The sequence below is a fragment of the Rhamphochromis longiceps genome, linkage group LG14 (genome assembly GCF_057381845.1).
Source record: "Rhamphochromis longiceps isolate RC_006_pf linkage group LG14, R_longiceps_female_GT1.1, whole genome shotgun sequence".
Lineage (NCBI taxonomy): Eukaryota > Metazoa > Chordata > Actinopteri > Cichliformes > Cichlidae > Rhamphochromis > Rhamphochromis longiceps.
The window spans coordinates 19667551-19686530 of record NC_140570.1 but is presented as its reverse complement, the minus strand read 5'-3'; the positions used below and the strand labels follow the sequence as shown (position 1 = coordinate 19686530).

Here is an 18980-nt window from a genome sequence, read left to right as displayed (position 1 = left end):
TCTCCCTATTAATAACCTATATAATTCCCTAAGTGGTTTCAAGTTTTAGAGGTGCTGCATTAGTCATTAGCCAATTGCTCAGTAATGGGTAGGCTTTCTGCTGACTCAACAGAAACCCGAAGTTGGCAAGTTCATCTTATAAAGTCTAAATAACTCTGATAATTTTTGTGACTATGCACATGAACATGGTGCAAAAGAAATGAAAGCAAACAAGACATGCTAACAGTATTTGTGTGACCAGGGAAAAAGTGATAAAAACAACAGTGATTCGCAATTAGTCAAGTCAGAAACACACTCATATGATATTTTACGGTGGTGGTTAGATCACTGTTAGGGAGTGATTCCAAACAGTTCATTTCCAGATTTATCACATGTGCTGTGTTATCTTAGATGGGTCGCAACACCTCATTTTGAATTACAGAAAATATATGACATTAACATCGCTCAGGCAGAGCAAAGTGATGTTGTCACTGCCAAGTGATGAAACGTTTCTCACACTGAAAAACACAACATAGATGCTCAGGTCCAGCTTTCCTTACCCAGATGATCATGCATGCATTGCACAATGCTGTGACTTACTGTGACTGCTTGGTTAAAACTTGTGTAACAGATCTCATCCCCTGGATTTACTTGTATCTCATATTTCGTCAGCATGATTCAACATTTAAGACCTGAGGAAAGTAAATTTCCCAGTAAGTCCTGGACAAGTTCATGACACGTTTCCTTTTATGTAACTGGTGACACCCCCCATTTCCTCTGGATTTTCTAAAAAAAAATAAAAATTAAAGAAAAAATTTGCGTTTGCTCATTTCCTCATTCCATTTTCCAAAGTGTGTTTTAACAATCAGGTACTTAATTACAATAATCAGAAAGCAAAAGATGGATCAATAGAAAGAATAGATACGAAGAAAACTTTACATACATTTTATCGATGTTTCTTTTGAAAGGTTTTCTTTCTTTCTTTTTCTTTTTCTTTTTTCTTTTTTTGAATTATCCTGTATAACTTTACACCCAAGCATCTCACCCGCACACCCACAGCAAGCTGGACGCTCACACACGGTGCGCACGCGCCACTCATTTGGCAAAGTTTGACGCCCCAACTTTAAAAGTGCAGATGCATTAGAAACTGGAAAACTATGCGGGATATTTCTCAGTGGCAGAATAGATTTTTTTTTAGTTGTTCCACAGAGATAAGACGTCCGGCGCCTACAGTCTCCAGTCTGACCGTGAGCGTGGCTATATTACCCTCCACCTGCGCTAAGCTATTTCAGAGTTTTGCACTTGGTACGCCTGTGCGCGCATAACTTTTTAAAGAAAGCAAAGACTTCCATATTTTTTGGCACTTTGGAACAAGACGGGGCATAGAGTGCGTCAGACTTCAAGCGTTGGAATCAACAAGTGATTCCAATTTACGGGTAAAGGAGAGAGCTACTCAAAGCTCGCAGTTATTGCAAACGTTAATGGAAAGCTTTAGATAACTTTTGAAGTACATCATTTTTCGCTTAAGCCACTAGAAGACGAAGAGGACATTTACTCATTTTTACCGCTGTCGTTTTTTTAACCTAGCATCATTCTCAGCAACATGAGAGGACCGGTGTTTTTCCACATGTGGACGGTTCTAATTTTGGGAACTTTAACAGGAGTCGTGAGGGCTCAGGTCTCTACGACCAAAGTGATGAGGGGCAACAACAGAAGAGACGGTGAGATCACCTTTTTTAAACTTTCTTTAGCTTTAATATCGATGTAGCTGTAATAACATGTTTTGTGGTGCACAGTGTGTACGTGGATTTGTGTGCAAACGACTGACTTGGTGGTGAAAGTTAAGTGATCTAAAAATGAGCGATGGAGAAACAGGAAGCGCATAAATTCCGTTGAATAACAATTGAAATTTTTGAAAATGAAATAAAGAACGGGCATCACTTTGTCCCACTGGGTGTTAAACACCTTTTGTAGCATAATTATCATGCATCTCTACATAATTTAAGATAAGGTCTTCAGATTCTCAGAGTCTCGTGGCTGTATAAATTTCTGGATGTGTGCCATGCTTACTTTGCGCTCGTGCCTGAGGGCAAAGTCGTGGTGAAGTAGCGCTGAGTACCACGCGCGCACACCCAAACAGCTGCAGCGTTGCTTTTGGCTGGAAAGCATGAAAATACCTCTGTATTAGGTTCTGACCTGGATAGCTGCCCCTGAGGCCTGTTTGACTAAACTCTCTCCTGTGTGAGTGTAGAAAACACAAGGTTGCATGGGGAGCTCAGCCATGAATGAAAGTCTGACACAATAAAACCCTATTAGACACGTCTTAAACTATCTTTAGTTTATTATTATTATTATTGTTGTTGTTGTTGTTGTTGTTGTTGTTAGCTTTTTTCATCATTTCCAATTTTATGAATCATCTCAACCAAACCTGTCAACAAAACGGTCAGTATTTGAGTTTTATCATTTGAATCCAACAGTGTAACATCCACCCGAAGGACGTTTCATTGTACCCCGTTAGATAAATGCATGTATTTACGGCAAACATCACAATAGCCATTGCAGAGCTGTAGCAGCATTATGAGGACAAGCAGACGGAATAGAAAAGTGATGGAAGAAATGGTGCAGATTAAAAGTTGGTGCTTTAAAAAGACAGCAGCTGCATCAGATCTTTTTGGGCGAGGTTCAAAATAGCAGCAGGATGAAAAGTGTTTGTTCCCTCACAGAACAGGAAAAGAAACGGTATTAGCTGCAAAGATCAGAAGAAGGCAGCGTTAACACTGGAGTAAGTTTTCACAATACTGTTAAAATCTGTGTTTTTAATACGTGTTCCAACTTTTTTCTTTTTACAGCTCTGTAGAAAATCTCCCTTGGTGGTTGCTATTGTTGCTATTGTTTTCAAGTTTTATGTTACTGAAGTCTGTCTCAGACTGCAATTGTAAACACAGTTGTTCTACTCTTTTAGTATTCCAGACACAGTATTTAATAATAGTCTTTGACCTTCATGACCTCTAATAATATATTTACAGTTATTTTCTAACAAGCATTTATAACAGCTGATAAATGAAAATTAAAAAAATAAAGAAACAGGAGGAACACCCTCCAAACGTACTATCAGCGTCAGCATATTTGTTGAAACACCACAAACACAAGAACGAGCTGATATGAGTTAAGTAGAGCCTTGTGGTGACATTAAAACAAGATTATTTTTAAAATGCACTGTCATATTATCTCTGTAAGAACATATGAATAAATTCACATACAAACTGTTACGGAAATCCTTTTCATCTGTTGAAAAGAAAAACAACATCATCCATTACATTGGATTTTTAAGTCACAAACGACTGGTAACAGTATCAGTCTTAAAGTTCCTACATCAGTCGAACTCCAGACATCATTGTACATTATACTGTTATTTATGCTCTTGTCCTTCTTGAAATCTTTTGACAATAACATAGCTAACCATTGAATGGTCTTGGGGAACTTTTCAGCTTTAATCCTTGTCCAGGGAGGTTTGCTGCAATACCTCAAGTTTCAAACACAGAAATTATGATACCAGCATATCATGTTTACAATAAAAGATTTTTCTCACTTATATCTGCTTTAAAATGGGTTAATGAAGCAAATCCAGCGCTGCTTTAGAGGTCCCTATATACTTTTTGCAACAGCTTTGTATTGTTACAACTATTAAATGAACAAAGTCAGGATAAAAAGTTTGAAGCTTAAAAATCAGTCCCACAAGTCAACACATACAACACATGCATGCGAGATTATTCATAAATTGGTAAATTGTTTTTTTCTCCCACAAACTTGTTTTACTCTAACATTTAAAAAATAGCTGTTATACTAGAGTCTCATTGTTTCCCATGTATTGTAATCCAAACTCCTTAGTCACTAAAACAACAGCGTCTTATCAGTCTAACTTTTTTTACACACTCACACTCAATGAGATGAGGTCAGCCATTCGATAAGAGAGCCTCTTGACACAGTTGTCAAACCATCCGTATTTTCTAATAATACCAAATCAGACCGATATGATCAAAGTGAAGTCGAGTCACGTGGAACCGAAGCTGCTGTCCAGTCAGCCTGATTGCAAGATGTTTAGATTCAACAGCTCTTTAATCCATTGCAGAGTCTTAAAATAATACACTGCTACAAAGTTATCTTTACTTGTGTGTTTGTGTCTAGTTTTTGCCAAAACAACCAGCTTATGTGGAATATGAGAGCTTAGTTCTGTTATTTGATTGACTGTAGCTGATTAGAGTTGTTTCCAACCTAAAGCTGATAGGGCCTCCACAGCTTTCTTTCATCCATTAACCATTGCGAATGTGCTCATATGTGCGTATTTGTGTGTAAATGTTCTGACAGAATGTCTTAGCTCATTTCAAGGAATTCCCGCCAAGGTTTTGTTTTATTTTCCTCCCGTGTTTGTTCAGCATTTTTCTCATTCTTTTTGCCTGCTATTGAAGTGAGTCTACGTGTGCTTTAAAGGGGTTTGGGTGGTGTGGAGATGGGGGGGGGGTTAGCCAGGGAGACGGCGTATTTTTGTAGAGAAGGAAACACAAAAATACACATGTAAACACATACAACAAAATAAACACTATTTGGCCTTTCTGCTCAGAGGAATTTGTCATCTCCACTGAAAAGACCAGATGACCCAAATACAATAAAAACTAATACACAAGCACAAACATATACACAGACTCGGCTACTACCATCGAAAACATCATAAAATATCACAGATGTTCAACTATTTCCCATACTGCTTATATTCTGTGAACCGCTCTACTATTGCTCAAGATATTTATTATTATAATAACAATTTACAACAACTTGTTAATATGCAGGACTAATAATACAGCGAAATGTTGAGCAACTGATGGTAAAGGTGACTGCTCTGCTCTGGTTTTTAACAGAGGTATAACTTAACTAGGGGCGATCGTGGCTCAAGAGTTGGCCGTTTGTCTTGTAATCGGAAGGTTGCCAGTTCGAGCCCCGGCTTGGACAGTCTCGGTCGTTGTGTCCTTGGGCAAGACACTTCACCCGTTCCCTACTGGTGGTCAGAGGGCCTGGTGGCGCCAGTCTCTGATGAATACTTCGTCTCTCAGTATTCATCTCAGAGAAATGATATCCTTAGGTATTGAGAATGCAGCAGATGGATGCAAAGCCCATCCGACATCACATAGAATTGCACATGATAGAATGGCATAGATTCAACAATGTATTGGAAGCATCCGTCAGAGATTTTAGTCAATGTTGACGTGACAGCATCACACGATTTGTTGCCTGCAGATCCATGATGATCCCCTCCTGTTCCACCACATGCCAAAGGTGCTCTATTGGATTGAGATCTAGTGACTGTGGAGGTTGTTTGAGTACAGTGAACTTATTGTCACATTCAAGAAACCAATTTGAGATTATTTAGGCTGATTCATATGGTGCGTTAACCTGCAGAATAGATACACTGTGGTCATAAATGGATGGACAGGGTCAGCAGCAGTACCCAGGTACGGTGTTACTCAGCTGGTACTGATCAAAGTCCCCTAAGCGTGCCAAGAAAATATCCTCCACACCGTTACACCATTGATTGAAGGCAGGATGGATTCATGCTTTCATGTTGTTTATGTCAATTGCTGAACCCGTCATCTGAATTGAGATTCATAATTTTTTCAATATCTTATTATCCCATTATTTAGTGAGCCCATGCAAATTGGAGCCTCATTTTCCAGTTGTAGCTGACAGGAGTGGCACCCTCTGTGGTCTTAAGTTGCTGTAGTTTATCGGCTGTAGTCCTTATGCTCTTCTGCATATATTGATTCCAATGAGTGGCTATCTAAGTAACTGTTGCCTTCCTATGAGTTCAAAGCAGCCGGGTTTTTCTCCTCAGACATCAACATGGTGTTTACTCCTAGAGAACCGCTGCTCACTGGATATTCTTTCTTTTTCAGATGTTTCTCTGTAAACCTTAGAGATGGTTGATTTTAACTTCAGCAGGTCGTCTAAATCATGTGTACATGGTGTGTGTGTGTGTGTAGATATGTTGTGTATATGTGGAAAAACAGAAAAAATGAGAGGGACATTTGGTGAAATATTAATCTTTTTAATACACCATCAACAATCCTTGTGAGACTCCTCATATCATAGCCTAAAATTTATTTTCCGCGTAAAATAAAACTGCTGACGTCAGCTGTAATGAAAATGTCAAAATGGTAATTTTAAGTTATTTACTCCATATATATTATATTAAGATTTCTCCTTGTAATATTACATTTATTAGTGCAGCTGGGCTAATCTAAATGTACCATGGTGTGTTTAGCTACTTAGCATACTGAAGTCTAAGGCAGACAATATGTGACTTTGAGAGAATGCGGTAAAGTGAAATTCTCTAGCGATATAAGAGCACTGATATCTTCTTTTTAACTGTTTGCTTCAGGATTAAAGTTACACTTTGAAGCTTAATATGATAGCATATTACATATTCAGGGGGCTTGTATTATACTGCATTTGTACACTCTTGTCCCTTTTGCTTGCATGTAATCCTCAAAGGAGACAAAAAGGGCCTGAAAAGCACAGGCAGAGGCTATGATGGACACTTTTCCTTGTTTTTAACAGTCACTTTAGCTCTTTGTATGTTATACATGCAGCCAATTGAAAGACTAACAACAACAGAAGTGTGACTTGCCCACAGATTGGTTGTTTGTAACACTGCCCCCTGGTGACACTAAACAGTTGTAACATGTGGATGATTTGCAAAGTTGTGCGTAGGCTCTGTGTAGGGCCAAAGCACAACTATGTTTGAGCCATTAGCACGAACGCTAACATGCACCACATACAGAGTTATTATACTTGGAGTATGAAAAATAGAGAGTAACCATAATTGCAGTGATAACCAGCTCTCTACTAGCAACAGGTTAGACATACAGGTTTCTCTGTTTTTGTCATAAAACCATCATTTAGTCATGGAGTGCAACGGGTCACTTTGGCGGACAGAGATTAGAAATTACGCATCTTGTATTGAGCACAATATTTTTTTTTTATGAAGAGTCGTGGCATATCCTTCTGAATCCTTCTCTTTCTTCCAATAATTCTTATCTTTGCCGTCCTCTCAGTGCCGTCTTATCAGTCTGCGCCTCGCTACATATCACTTCATCTCTGCAGATCCTCCTCTTTCAATCTCTCTCTTTCTCATGTCTGTCTCTATCTCTCAGCCTTCACCCATTTGTTTCAGCTGTTTTTAATCAAAAGCTATTTCACCCCGTTGGCTCTGTTGGCAAATACAATGTGACAAACAGTGTCACAGACAGGCATACTAAGACAAAACAGAGACAACTGCACAAGGATAACACATTTAGTCAAATGTATTCTATCAGACACTATGGATGCACTTGATAGACCTTTATTTACCTTTGTATACTGAAAAAAGGGCATAGATTATGAGAAAAAAGCAAAAAGCCACAAGCTCCACAGCAATTCATTTAGATATTGGTACAGATAATGTCCTCACCTGTTTGCATTATCAATAACTGTGATGTCCTGCGGGCCCTCAGTGTGTATGAGTGCTCAGTGTGGCCAGGGACACACAGCACAGACACACAGAGGCACAATCACACTCCCATCAAAACAGTCTTGTGGATTGGTGCACCGCTGGACTTGTAATACACTCGTGGAAACCCTGTGAAGAACAGTTCAAAGTAGAGATTCATGTTTGACTAAACAATTTCACCTCTGTATCCGTTGGTAGATGTCTTGGAGCTTTTCCAAATGTTCACATTCTTATGGAACTGTGTATTCCATTTTCCATTTCCTAGACCACTTTCGGCTTCTTTTTACTCGTGTTGGCTTAAAAGTTGAGATGCAAAGTTTGTACATACTTGACCTTCTTAAGCATCACTTGTGAAAATATATCCTCTCTAGTGTTCATTTACTAGCTATTGTGGAACTTTACATTAATATCTTCTCAAATCAAAATCATGTCTAAAAAAGCTATTTGGCAATTAGACTCAGATCAGGAATAGGATAGGAAGTAGGATAGGAGTCTAGATGCTGGTGGTGGTGAAGATGAAGATAGAGATGTGAAAGATTTCCCTTGTTGAATTTAGACATATGCTTCATCAGGATAGTGATGGAACCAAAATTCAGTGATTCTGTTTTGTGTGTTACATCACAATGTCACACCGACTTGTGATATCACACAAGCCTGGCGAAACTGAATAATGACAGGATGTAAATGGGTTCCAAATGTTTTTCTGGGACTATATTAAACACAGGGGTGACAGCAGGGAGGATTATGACTGAGGTTATTTGGAATTCATGAGTCACATTTCGGACACCCAACATGAAGCTACTCCCCACCCGCCCACCCAGGCTGAATCAAACACAATTACAGGATCTCCCTTTCAAGGGAATCCCCCAATAAACACTTTTCATCACGCACATACACACACACGCATGCTTTGCCACACACTTTGCATGAGCCAAAGTTACCCCACCTCTAAATGTTTGGCAGACGGTCTTTTCCTCCCCTGCACAGAAAAGAAAATAGGGCGGTGACCACTTGGACAGTGTAGTGGGAGAGGAGTGTGTGCTGTTTGTGTGGCGAGAGAGAGAGAGTAAGGGAGAGAAAGAGGCAAAGGGTGAAATGATGGCTTGAAAATTGAGTGGGTCTAGGTGTAGAGTCACGTATGATATGGTGCTCATATTTTAGGAGGAGGAAGCAAGGGCAGTGGGAGAGAAGTGGTAGTTTTAAAGGAAGCTTAGAGGGCACAGAGGAGGAGAACGGGGAAAAGGTGTGTAGAGAGAGATATGCCAAGTTAAAAGACCTGTCCTTCTACTTTTCTGCCTCGTCAGCTTCCAAAGATATATAGTGAAACCAATTGCAAGCCAAATGGACAGAGAAGATGAAGGTAAGCAGAACTGATAGAGGAGGGAAAGATAAGCTATTTCTGACGAGGGAGGGGGGTCAAGATCAAGAACAGTGCCAAACACCAGCAGATTACCTGATATCTCAGTATTTGATTAAAACTTGCATGATGCAACAAAAAAAAATAAATCCTTTCACCCCTTCTCTAAAATACTAATGTCTAAATAAGAACAATGAATTCCCCAATATTATCCAAAGTTTACAGGAGTTTACAGAAAGAAAGAAAAGAAGCAATGACAGGATCTAATACGCTCCATTAACCACAGCAATGTGAGAACCCAAGAACTGTAAATTCATGATTTAAAAAAAAATTAACCGTGACCGCATCGTCTTGCAGAAATGTGATTATACTGTAACAATTTAGAAAAACGCGATGACAAAAAAGTGGTGATGAGGAAAGTTTTGCAGTAAATGTTACAGTTTTAGGAGCATGTTTATAATCTAATTCAGTCGAGTGAAATAGCTTGTTTGTATTTGTACCAATGCCAAGCTTAAACATTTTCATTTTAGCTTTATTTTTCTGATGTGATCATTTATCTTTATCTTTCTTGCACATGAACATATTACAGTGTTTGGGGAATCCCTGTACACAGTTGCAGACATTTTCTCGAAGGTTGCACACAAAAGAAGATCAGTTGTGTTCTTACTACTAAAAAATGCTCTGGATGGTTTAAGTGAGAGTGCTAGATGCATGGGAATTACCAAAATAATGAATATACATAATTTAAATTATTGTCATATGGCAGTGTTGGCTGTAACACATTACAATGCATTACTTTACTAAATCCAGTAATTAAATGACAGTTACAACTATGTTATTACTTGCTTTAAAAGGTGCTTACAAAGGTGTGGGGCGGAAAGAAAAAAAACGAACCACAAAATTATGTGTCAATGCATTTCAAGTCATTTTATGGAGTAATCATAATATAATGTAACGAGTAGTGTAACAAATTAAAAATCCAGAAAATATACCGTATTACTATTACGAAAGTAACGATTAATGTGTAATAGATTGCTATTTTGAGTAACAACACTTCCATTTGAATATTTATATTCTGATGTTTTCCTTATCTTATCCCCCATAAGAGGTGATATATGTATGAAAACAGTTGACATATTTAATGTTCCTCCAGCCAAAGTGAGCTGAAAACATAAATTCTAATGTGCGATCATGCCAAAAGTGGGATAATTCAAAAGTATTGGTAGAATATTTTGTAATACTTTCTAGTCTATACTGTGTATAGACTTTGATTACTTAGGGTTCCCATAACTGGCAACTATGGCACTTGTTAATGCAAGCTTGTTATGAGTTGTGCAGAATCATTTATCTCTGTTGATGTGCATTGTCTTCCTTAGCTGTAATAACTGAATTTACAAGCCAGCAATGCACTTTTGAAAATGAGCTGAGTTGGGGACTCAGTAGAGGAGAATTAGAGAGCGAGGTAGAGAGAAAGGGAGACAGATGTTTAGTCCTTGTAGAGTGTCAGTCTTGGCAGCTGAGCCATCGGACTGCCAAATAGCAGGGTGCAAATAACAGAAGAGGGAAAGAGCAAGGAGGTGGAGGTGCACAGAAACAGAAAGCAGTTGGACTAGTGGGTGAAACAAAAGAACAGATTCAAATAAAAGACAGAGAAGATAATGAAGGTTGAATAAGATAAAGTGAAGGTAGCTAAACAAGGAAGACGGGAAGCTAAACAAGTAGAAATGTATAACTATATAGAAGGTAAGAGGTTGACTGGGGTAAAACAAAGAGGAAAGGCTAAAAAAAAGGGTGGCGAGAGATGCTGCATTCTGCCAGTGTGTTACAAAAACAGCTGACAAGCAGACGAAAGAGAGAGCTTGTGAAAGTAAGAGGGATAACTTCAGACAACAGAAACCGAGTGATTGATATGGAGAGAGACTGTAGAGGTGTGAAAAGAGTGATATAGAGTGCATGGCATCAAAAAGGAGAAGTATGAGTGGGAGAGGGTTGTGCTGAATAAGCAGTGAATGTGAGATAAACAAGAGATTGAGGGATAAGAAGAGGATAGGAGGAGACAAAAATTTGGAGAGAGAGGAGGGAGGGAGTCTCTGAACAAAGATTCACAGCACCCCCTCAACCTCAGAGAAACGCAGATGAATAAGAATGAGGAATATTAATAGGGAGAAAACATAGTGTGAAGAAATGGAAGTGTGTACTTTGAAGGTAGTAGATTAGTTGGATGGTGAGCTTCTCTCATGGCATTTAGTCTGCTCCAGTCCTTCACAAACAAAGCTAATGTGAGTCAACAGTTCATGCATGAGAAAACTTCTCATCTGTTTGTATGAGTGTGTTAAAGATACAAGAGAGGAGGACTGCATCTGTGTAGGTATGAGTCCAATAATACCTACTGGGCTCTAAAAGTTTTATTTATTGATCTAGATTTACATCCCTTCATTTTCCCTAAAGCTACTCACCTGTAAAACAGCATTTCAGCTCAAATGTTGTCTATAACATGTGGAAAAGTGAAGTTTACATGTTCAAAGCTTACAGAGTAATTAAGTAACACGTGGAACAAAGTATTAAATGCAGTAAAATGAATAAATAAAAACATAAAATGCCTGCTTAAGGCGCCTGACTTCCACGACCTGTCAGAACAGCTTCTGCTTCCTATTTACACAAACAAATGAACTCTAATTAACAACGCCACTGTAGTTGTACTTGCAGCAGGTGTGTTAATTACATCGATGTCCCTTGGTGCAAGGTGGTACTTTGAAACATGCTCTCTGAGGGGATGGAGGGTGCAATTAAAAGAGTCTGTTGTGCAGCTATTTGGCAGTCATTTGGACTTGAGTTGGAAAGCTGCTGATCTATATCACGCTGCAGATCATAGATGCATAAAACCAAAAGATGACAACATCCTCAGTTTGGCACAACAAGAACTGAAACCGAGTGAAAATGATTTCCTGCTGAGCTGCTTTGAAGCAAAATTTGACCTTGCCATCACAGACCTCTCCCCTTATGGCTCTGTAGGGTTTAATTATTGTATTTTAGGTAATATAAGGTGTACGTTTTTAGCATGAATGCATAAATGGTTAACTTGCGTCTTAAAAACTGCTCACAGTTGGGTCAAATTGCTTATTGCTTAATGAGTCATTTTATACATGGGATTAAGAATTAAAACATAATTGTTTTTGATCTTTCCTGAGTTATTTCCAAATCAAAGACTACAGCTATTGTACTATAACTAAGAAAGTGAAGACAGCCATACAATGGTGAGTTATGTAGAATGGTTTCATGAAGTGCATAAATTGTACTGTATTGCATACTATCCATTAGAGATGTCACAGTAGCAGAAATTTAATAGTCAATACCAATATCAGTAGAATTGCACAACATTCACATGCAATATATTTATTTATTGAAAATAGTTTATAATACTAACATGGTGGTGACAGACTTTAAAAATGTTAACATATTTGACACACACACACACACACTGAAATGATAGGATGGTTGTCAAGTAGCTTGCTAACGTTTTGTGGTTTTGAATCAGGAGCTGTTTCTTTCTCTTCATAATACTTTTCTGTTCTCGTAACTTTATCTTGGTTTCATGGAAAGAGTTTGTGACCTTCTTGTTGTTGAGTGTAACCAGTGGTTTGCAATTTGCTGTATTTATATTCAGCTGGGCAGTACACTATTTCTTTTTCTTTTTTTTATCTGATAGGTTTATTTTGTTTTTTAGGACTAATAAAGGACTAATTTTACCACTGGACCTCAAATTTAGAATTTCAGCAGAAAACAAAGCTACCAACTACAAGTTCAACATTTGGAATGAACTCCAGATCTTCTATCTTCTTAGGTTGTGACGAAATAGTGAAAGAGCAGGACTCACTTGGCAGTCCAACTACTTGTCGGTCAGTTGGCCAATTACTTCTCAGAACTGGAAAAGTCTGTGTATATAAATGGCTGCAATTACTAAACAGCTAATGCAATACCTTTTTGATAAACCCAGTAAATTAAAGCTGAAAATCTGCATTTCAGTCACATCTTGGTTGTTTGATATAAAACCCACTGTGGTGGCAACAGTACAAAAATAATGTGTTACTATCCTAAAGCTTTGCAAAGCCTATTTGCTACCATTTATCCACCTATTTCTCTTAAGGGCTGGGTTATCCTTGGGGAAAAATTATTCCCATCACTCCTCAATATCTGCTGTGCTGACCCTGAAGCATCCTTCAGTGGTTTAATGAGCTCAGTGCCTTGAGACCAATAATCAACTCAACATATCCTGTATTCTTAAACCAATCTGTGTCAACTTACCAAGTTATCTTTTTTCAGACTTGTGTTCATACAAATCTTTACAATACAGTTGGCCAAAAAAAACAAAAAAAAACAGTGGGCAGCAAAAAGAATTTACTTCAAGCATCGTGTACAGTGAGAACTCATACAGGGTGCTGTGCAAAAATGATGCAAATTTAGCATTCCAGTCATTAATCGTGTGTGAAGGGTTGCTTATGGGTCACGTTTGAGGGTGAAAGGTAGGTAAATGGTGGTTAGATTATTTTCTCAAACTACACAAAGGTATAAAGTCTTTCAGATGTTTTCAATGCCTGCTGAAACTTGAATGAGGGGGAGAACATGACAAATGTCAGAAGTGACACTGCAGAAAGATGAGAGCAGGAGCTGCTCTCACCCCAGGAGTTTCGTCCCTGCTGAAGGAAAGAGATAAACACCCTGTGTATTTATGTTTCGTGCTTTTTATATATATGTGTGTTTGAGTGTGCGAAAGGGAAAGTGTGTTTGACAAATCCTCCAGTGCACTGTGAGAGCTATGTCTTTGTTACTCTGACAATGGCGCGCTGACACAAATGAAAAAGATTCCTTTTTTCCTCCTCTGTCAAACACTTTTATCCTTCCTTCCCCTACTGTCAGCGTTTCTGCCCCATATTCACTCTCTGTCTGATTCTCAGTTTGTGTATCTCAGCATTCCTCACACTGTCTCCTACCTCTACCCCTGTCTTCCCTCTTCTTCATTAGCTTTTCCTCCTCTGTTTTCATTTCATCATTAACTCTATGAATATTGGTATCTGAGCAGCAGAGAACGAAGAGAAGGGAGCCGCAAGTGTTGAGGGGGAGAAGCAGGGACTTATTAGTGCAGAGAAATGGGGATAGGGGACGTGGATAGGAGTAAAGGGAAATGGCATTGTTAGAGGGCTATCAAAGAGGGAAAATGAGAGAGAGTGGCAGAAAGATTAAGTTGAAAAAGAAAAGGAAAGAAGGAGAAACTAAGAAAGAAATGACAGGAGGATGGTGCCGTGTGCTACTGTGGAGCCTGCAGAAGGATAAGTGATCCCAGTGGTAGATAGAAGGTCAGATACTCACTGACAGTGAGACCACTGTTTAACCCTGCACTAAGACCACACACACACGTGCACACACGTACGGCTTGTGCTTGCGCGCATGCTTTCTACAACAAACACGAATGCACATTTGCAGACACACACAGCTGACGTGAGGCGGACAGACTGAGAGCAGGATGGCTGTCAAAACATCAGCATCTGCTCAGGATCACACACAGCGCTCAGAGCAAACACACACACAAGCATACATCGAGCAAACAGCATCCAAGCCGCCCCTAGAGGGATCGAGTCTGATTTTTAATAAACTTGCGCTACTCCAGCTGGGGCATAACAAACACACATACACGCACAGACACACACGGGCAGATAGTGCCACAGCCCAGCACTATGTCTCCTCATTTCTTCTTTCATGCAGTAGAAAAGTTAGAGTGTTTTTTGGAACGGTGACGAAATTTCAAGATAAAAATGCTTTTTTTGCAAATAAAATTCATTAGATGTTGATCATGTTGTATATAATGTTGTTTATAATACAATACTGTATAAGGTGTGTTTAGATCAGTGCGCATCGGTATGCAATTATCACTGTGTGTGTATGTATGTGGGCAAATCAGGGCTAATTGATTGTCCTCGTCAGCCCTGCTGTTCAGACTGCAGTAGCTGTCAGCAGGAGCCAACTGCTTCTCTAACAAGCCTTACAAACACACACTTTTATATTCTCACAAGCTCACGCATTATCACATTAACTCTTAATGCAGAGATGCACAGACTTGTGATAAATGTAGAGTCACAGGACATACAAATCCATGCAGGCAGACAGCTTAAGAGGTCTATAAAAACCAGATGTCAGTCCTAATATTTACCATTTGTATTTGTATGACGGATTTTATCTTAAGAATCAGTTTTGAGCTGTTTACCTTCTATTTGCCTTCAAGAAACAGTAACCAACAGTTCACAATGTTACTTGTAAAGGTACCTCATCAAACAAAGTGAGTATAATGGAATATAATGAAAATGGCAAATAAAACTCTGTATCAAGACACATTCTCATATGGGGACGGTATTGCTTATGAGGGCTTAGTAAATGCTCTGCATCAAGGAGTTAGAGGCCACGTCGGGACGAGCCCCTCTCATCCCTCATCCTTCCCTTCTCCCTGTCCCACCCCTCCCTCAGAACCTCCTTAAAATCTGTTGTTACAACTTGAGCTGACTCTCCTCACCTACCTGCTTTCTCCTCTCACTTTCTCTCCCGCTTGCAGGCACAGATTCCTCTCGTGTCTCACTCAGTCGTCAACCTTCCAACATTCTAGTTCTTTCCTCCTGTCAGTCTTACTTTTAACATAATTACAAGGAAATTTTTGCTTCGTCTTCCTTATTTAGCAAGATGGGAAAAGATATCAGACACCATGCTGTGATTCCCTCTCCATCCTTCACTTGGTGCCGCACTGTATTTGTGTATGGCACCACACAGCATGTACAACACTGTGGCCAGAAAAGGATTTATTCATGTTATGCATAAGCCACAATCTGTATTCAGCTTAGATGTCGGAGAAAAAAACCTTCTGATGGAAATACCCACAAGTTTTAGTTTAGTTAGCTTGTTACACTTCTACGTTCTTGTAAAGTAAATGTAAAAGTTATAAAAATGTTTTTGACTTTAGTAATGCTGCATTTTTGTGTTTATTTGAATTGTATTTAATAAAGGAGGCAAATATAATTGAAGTTACTGACATAAATTGGGCTCTAATATGTGTAGTTAGTATGTCAAGATGTATTGGTGAAGTGGTTGGAATGTGTTGACTATGAAAAATGCTTTAATCTGCATTGATTATGCATTTGAGCCCCATCTCCCTAATACGATCTCTGTGTTTATGTGAATATGTCGCGTCTGCTTATGCGGACTGCCTCTGCATTCATGTGTCGAGGCTGCCAGAGCCGCTAAACCACAGTGTCTCCGCTGACCTGTCCTCAGTGCTGATTCAGCGAGTTGTTCCCCCCACTGCATTATTCAGCGAGCTTAGCCAAGGTGTTAAACAGGAGCACATCACTGCAGAGGATGGGAGCATGCTAAGTTGACTGGCAGAAGGCGAAGAGAATGTAGAGATGTTAACTTAGTGCTATAGAAACAAGACTAAAGCTGTATCCTGTTTGGATTTACGGATGTTAAAAACCCATGGTAAATCAGCTTGAGTATTTAATTCAGATTAATACATTATCCTTCTATGTAATGCATAAGTAATGTGGGAGATTGTCACAGTCAAAATAAGATTCTCTAAGGGACTTAAAAACAAGTAATGTGTCTTTAAACGCCCGAAACACTGGCTTGTCTTGATTTTAGTTTGAAAAAGCGTGGAAATTGTTTGTGTGCAAATCAGGAGGAGCATGAAGACTGGAAATAACATTTTTCACTGTTGATTTAATGCTACTCATTCAAGTTGTTTACAACTTAAAGGTGCTGTTCTCCACTACTGAACAATGAGGCAGTTTTCACAAAGAGCCACTTGTAAGAGTGACCCAAAAGCAAATCAAAGCCAGTCCCATGACTCACACATTAAAATCCCATCTTAACAGTAGAAGTACAATAGTAGCAGCAATGACAAAGAAGCCATGTATCGAAGAAAGAAGTTAAGTTCTTTTTCATCTAGTTTTTTTTAAATTGTCTAAGGAGCTTGGAAAGAAAAGCGTCTGGACTTCTTTGAGTTGCTTGAAGACGTTTCACCTCTCATCCGAGAAGCTTCTTCAGTTCTAAGGTCAAATGGTGGGGAGTCCCAGATATAAATCCAGTGGGAGTATCCCCCCAAAGAGGGACAAAGGAACCCTTGATGATCCCCTACCTAATCACATGAGCCAAGGTGTGAAACTGGGTGTGGGTCCCAATCAGCCAGGGTTTCGGGTGAGCTCAATGTGAAACCTGGCCCCACCTTATCATGCGAATTCCTGAGGTCAGATGGCCCAGGATGTGAGTGGGCATTAAGGCGTCTGGGAAGGGAACTCAAAACTGGATTATAGATGGCAGAGAGTTGGTGTCGTAAACCACCGCCTTTGTTCAAAGATGGTCGCTCACAGTGGACGTAAATGGCTTCTTTCACTCCTCTTTCAAACCATCTGTCCTCTCTGTCCAAAATGTGAACATTGGCATCCACGAAAGAGTGTCCTTTATCCTTAAGATGCAGATGGACTGCTGAGTCTTGTCCTGTGGAGGTGGCTCTTCTATGTTGTGCCATGCGCTTGTGAATTGGCTGTTTGGTCTCTCCAATGTAGAGGTCTGGGCATTCCTCGCTGCACTGTACAGCATACACCACATTGTTAAGTTTGTGTTTAGGCGTTTTGTCTTTCGGGTGAACCAGTTTTTGTCTACCAGACAAAAACTGGTTCTCTACGATGACCTGGATGACTGAGAACCTTTTAATTATAAGTAGAGCTGGGCGATAGAACGATAACGATATGTATCGCGATATAACTTTTACTCGATAGAGAAATTAAGCTATCGCGATAGACCTCGCCGCTCTTGTCCTCTTAAAAAAAAAATTTAAAAAAAAAAGGTCAGCCGATCCAAATTCAGTAGCGCAGAGCCGAACCAATCACAGCCGCAGCGTCACGTCGCGTGACTTGTTACGTACAGCACAAGTGCCAAGCCGCACGTGTGTTTGTTTGGGAAGCAGCCAGCGCATAATGGAGGAAATGAGTGTGCCGACTAGAAAAATCAACCGAGCGTGACCGAAGAGAAAACAGATGATGGTTCCAATGCCGGAGAGATTGTCGAACGGAAGAGCCAAAGAAGGTCCGTAGTGTGAAGGTATTTCGGCTATTTCAAGTCTGACAAAAAACAGAGTAGCGTGCACTGTAAATTGTGCCGAAAACAAGTCTGGAAATACAATAAACTGGTGCATGCGTCACACTGTGCGCCACTTATTGTTTCAGTGAGATGAATTTCTACAATACTGTTACTGTTAATTCTACTCTCTGCAGTGTTTAAATGCTTACATATACACACAGTTACTGTCCGTCCACACATACGACTCGGTTCTGCTTCTATGCCGCAGCTTTGTTTACTTTTTCCCACCGAGGCTTCTAGACTTCTGATTGGCCAACATTTCTGCACGGTTAGGAATCTAGCGCCACCTGCTGCTTTGGCATGTTCATAGCAGCGTTTTCCTTCATTTCTGCCTTTACGTGTGAACGGGATTATTTTTTAAAACGAAAACCGAAAATCTCAGTTTTCAAAAATACCCGTGTACGTGTGGACGTAGCCTCAGTCTCTGACTGGAAGCGCTAATTCGTCATTCGGCTTTTGTCAGACTAAAGTAACTGTTAAAACTGTTTGAAAAGCTAAGCTATACAACAAGGAGAGATTGAGAATTTCCTTTTAGTTCTCAGTTTATTTGATATTGACAAAAGTTAGTCAATTGTGTCTGTTCTTCTGTAAAACAAACTAAGATTTATTTTTAGAATTAATATTTTGTTTCTAAGTGGAATTGACAATTTAGTCTGTTTTGTTTGTTCTATTTTGAAACTTAAACGCTTTAGCGGCTGCCTTTTGTGTAGTTTGCAATATTTGCCTTTATTTATCTGAAAAAGTCTCATGTTCCTTAAGTACATCTACCCTGTTGAACTTATTATGGGAAATAAATATTTAAAAACAAGCTGCTGATTATTTCACATTTTACTTGTGAGCAACAGCACATTTAAATCTTACAAATATAGTTATTTGGCTTATATCGTGATAGATATCGTTATCGCCTGAAATGAAAAAAACATATTGTGA

General features: G+C 39.3%; 1 protein-coding gene across 3 annotated transcripts in view; it reads left to right on the top strand.

Annotated features, from left to right (window-relative positions):
• Positions 1-1102: 1102 nt before the first annotated feature.
• The window catches only part of pdgfd (platelet derived growth factor d), a 57017-nt gene continuing 39139 nt past the window's right edge, over positions 1103-18980 (top strand). For 2 of the 3 annotated variants that reach the window (XM_085380456.1, XM_085380454.1), the window contains exon 1: positions 1103-1700. In XM_085380456.1, coding sequence (XP_085236582.1) covers positions 1583-1700 — 118 coding nt within the window. In that variant the 5' untranslated portion in view covers positions 1103-1582. The remainder of the gene's footprint in view (positions 1701-18980) is intronic. The other variant, XM_085380455.1, reaches the window with a different exon arrangement.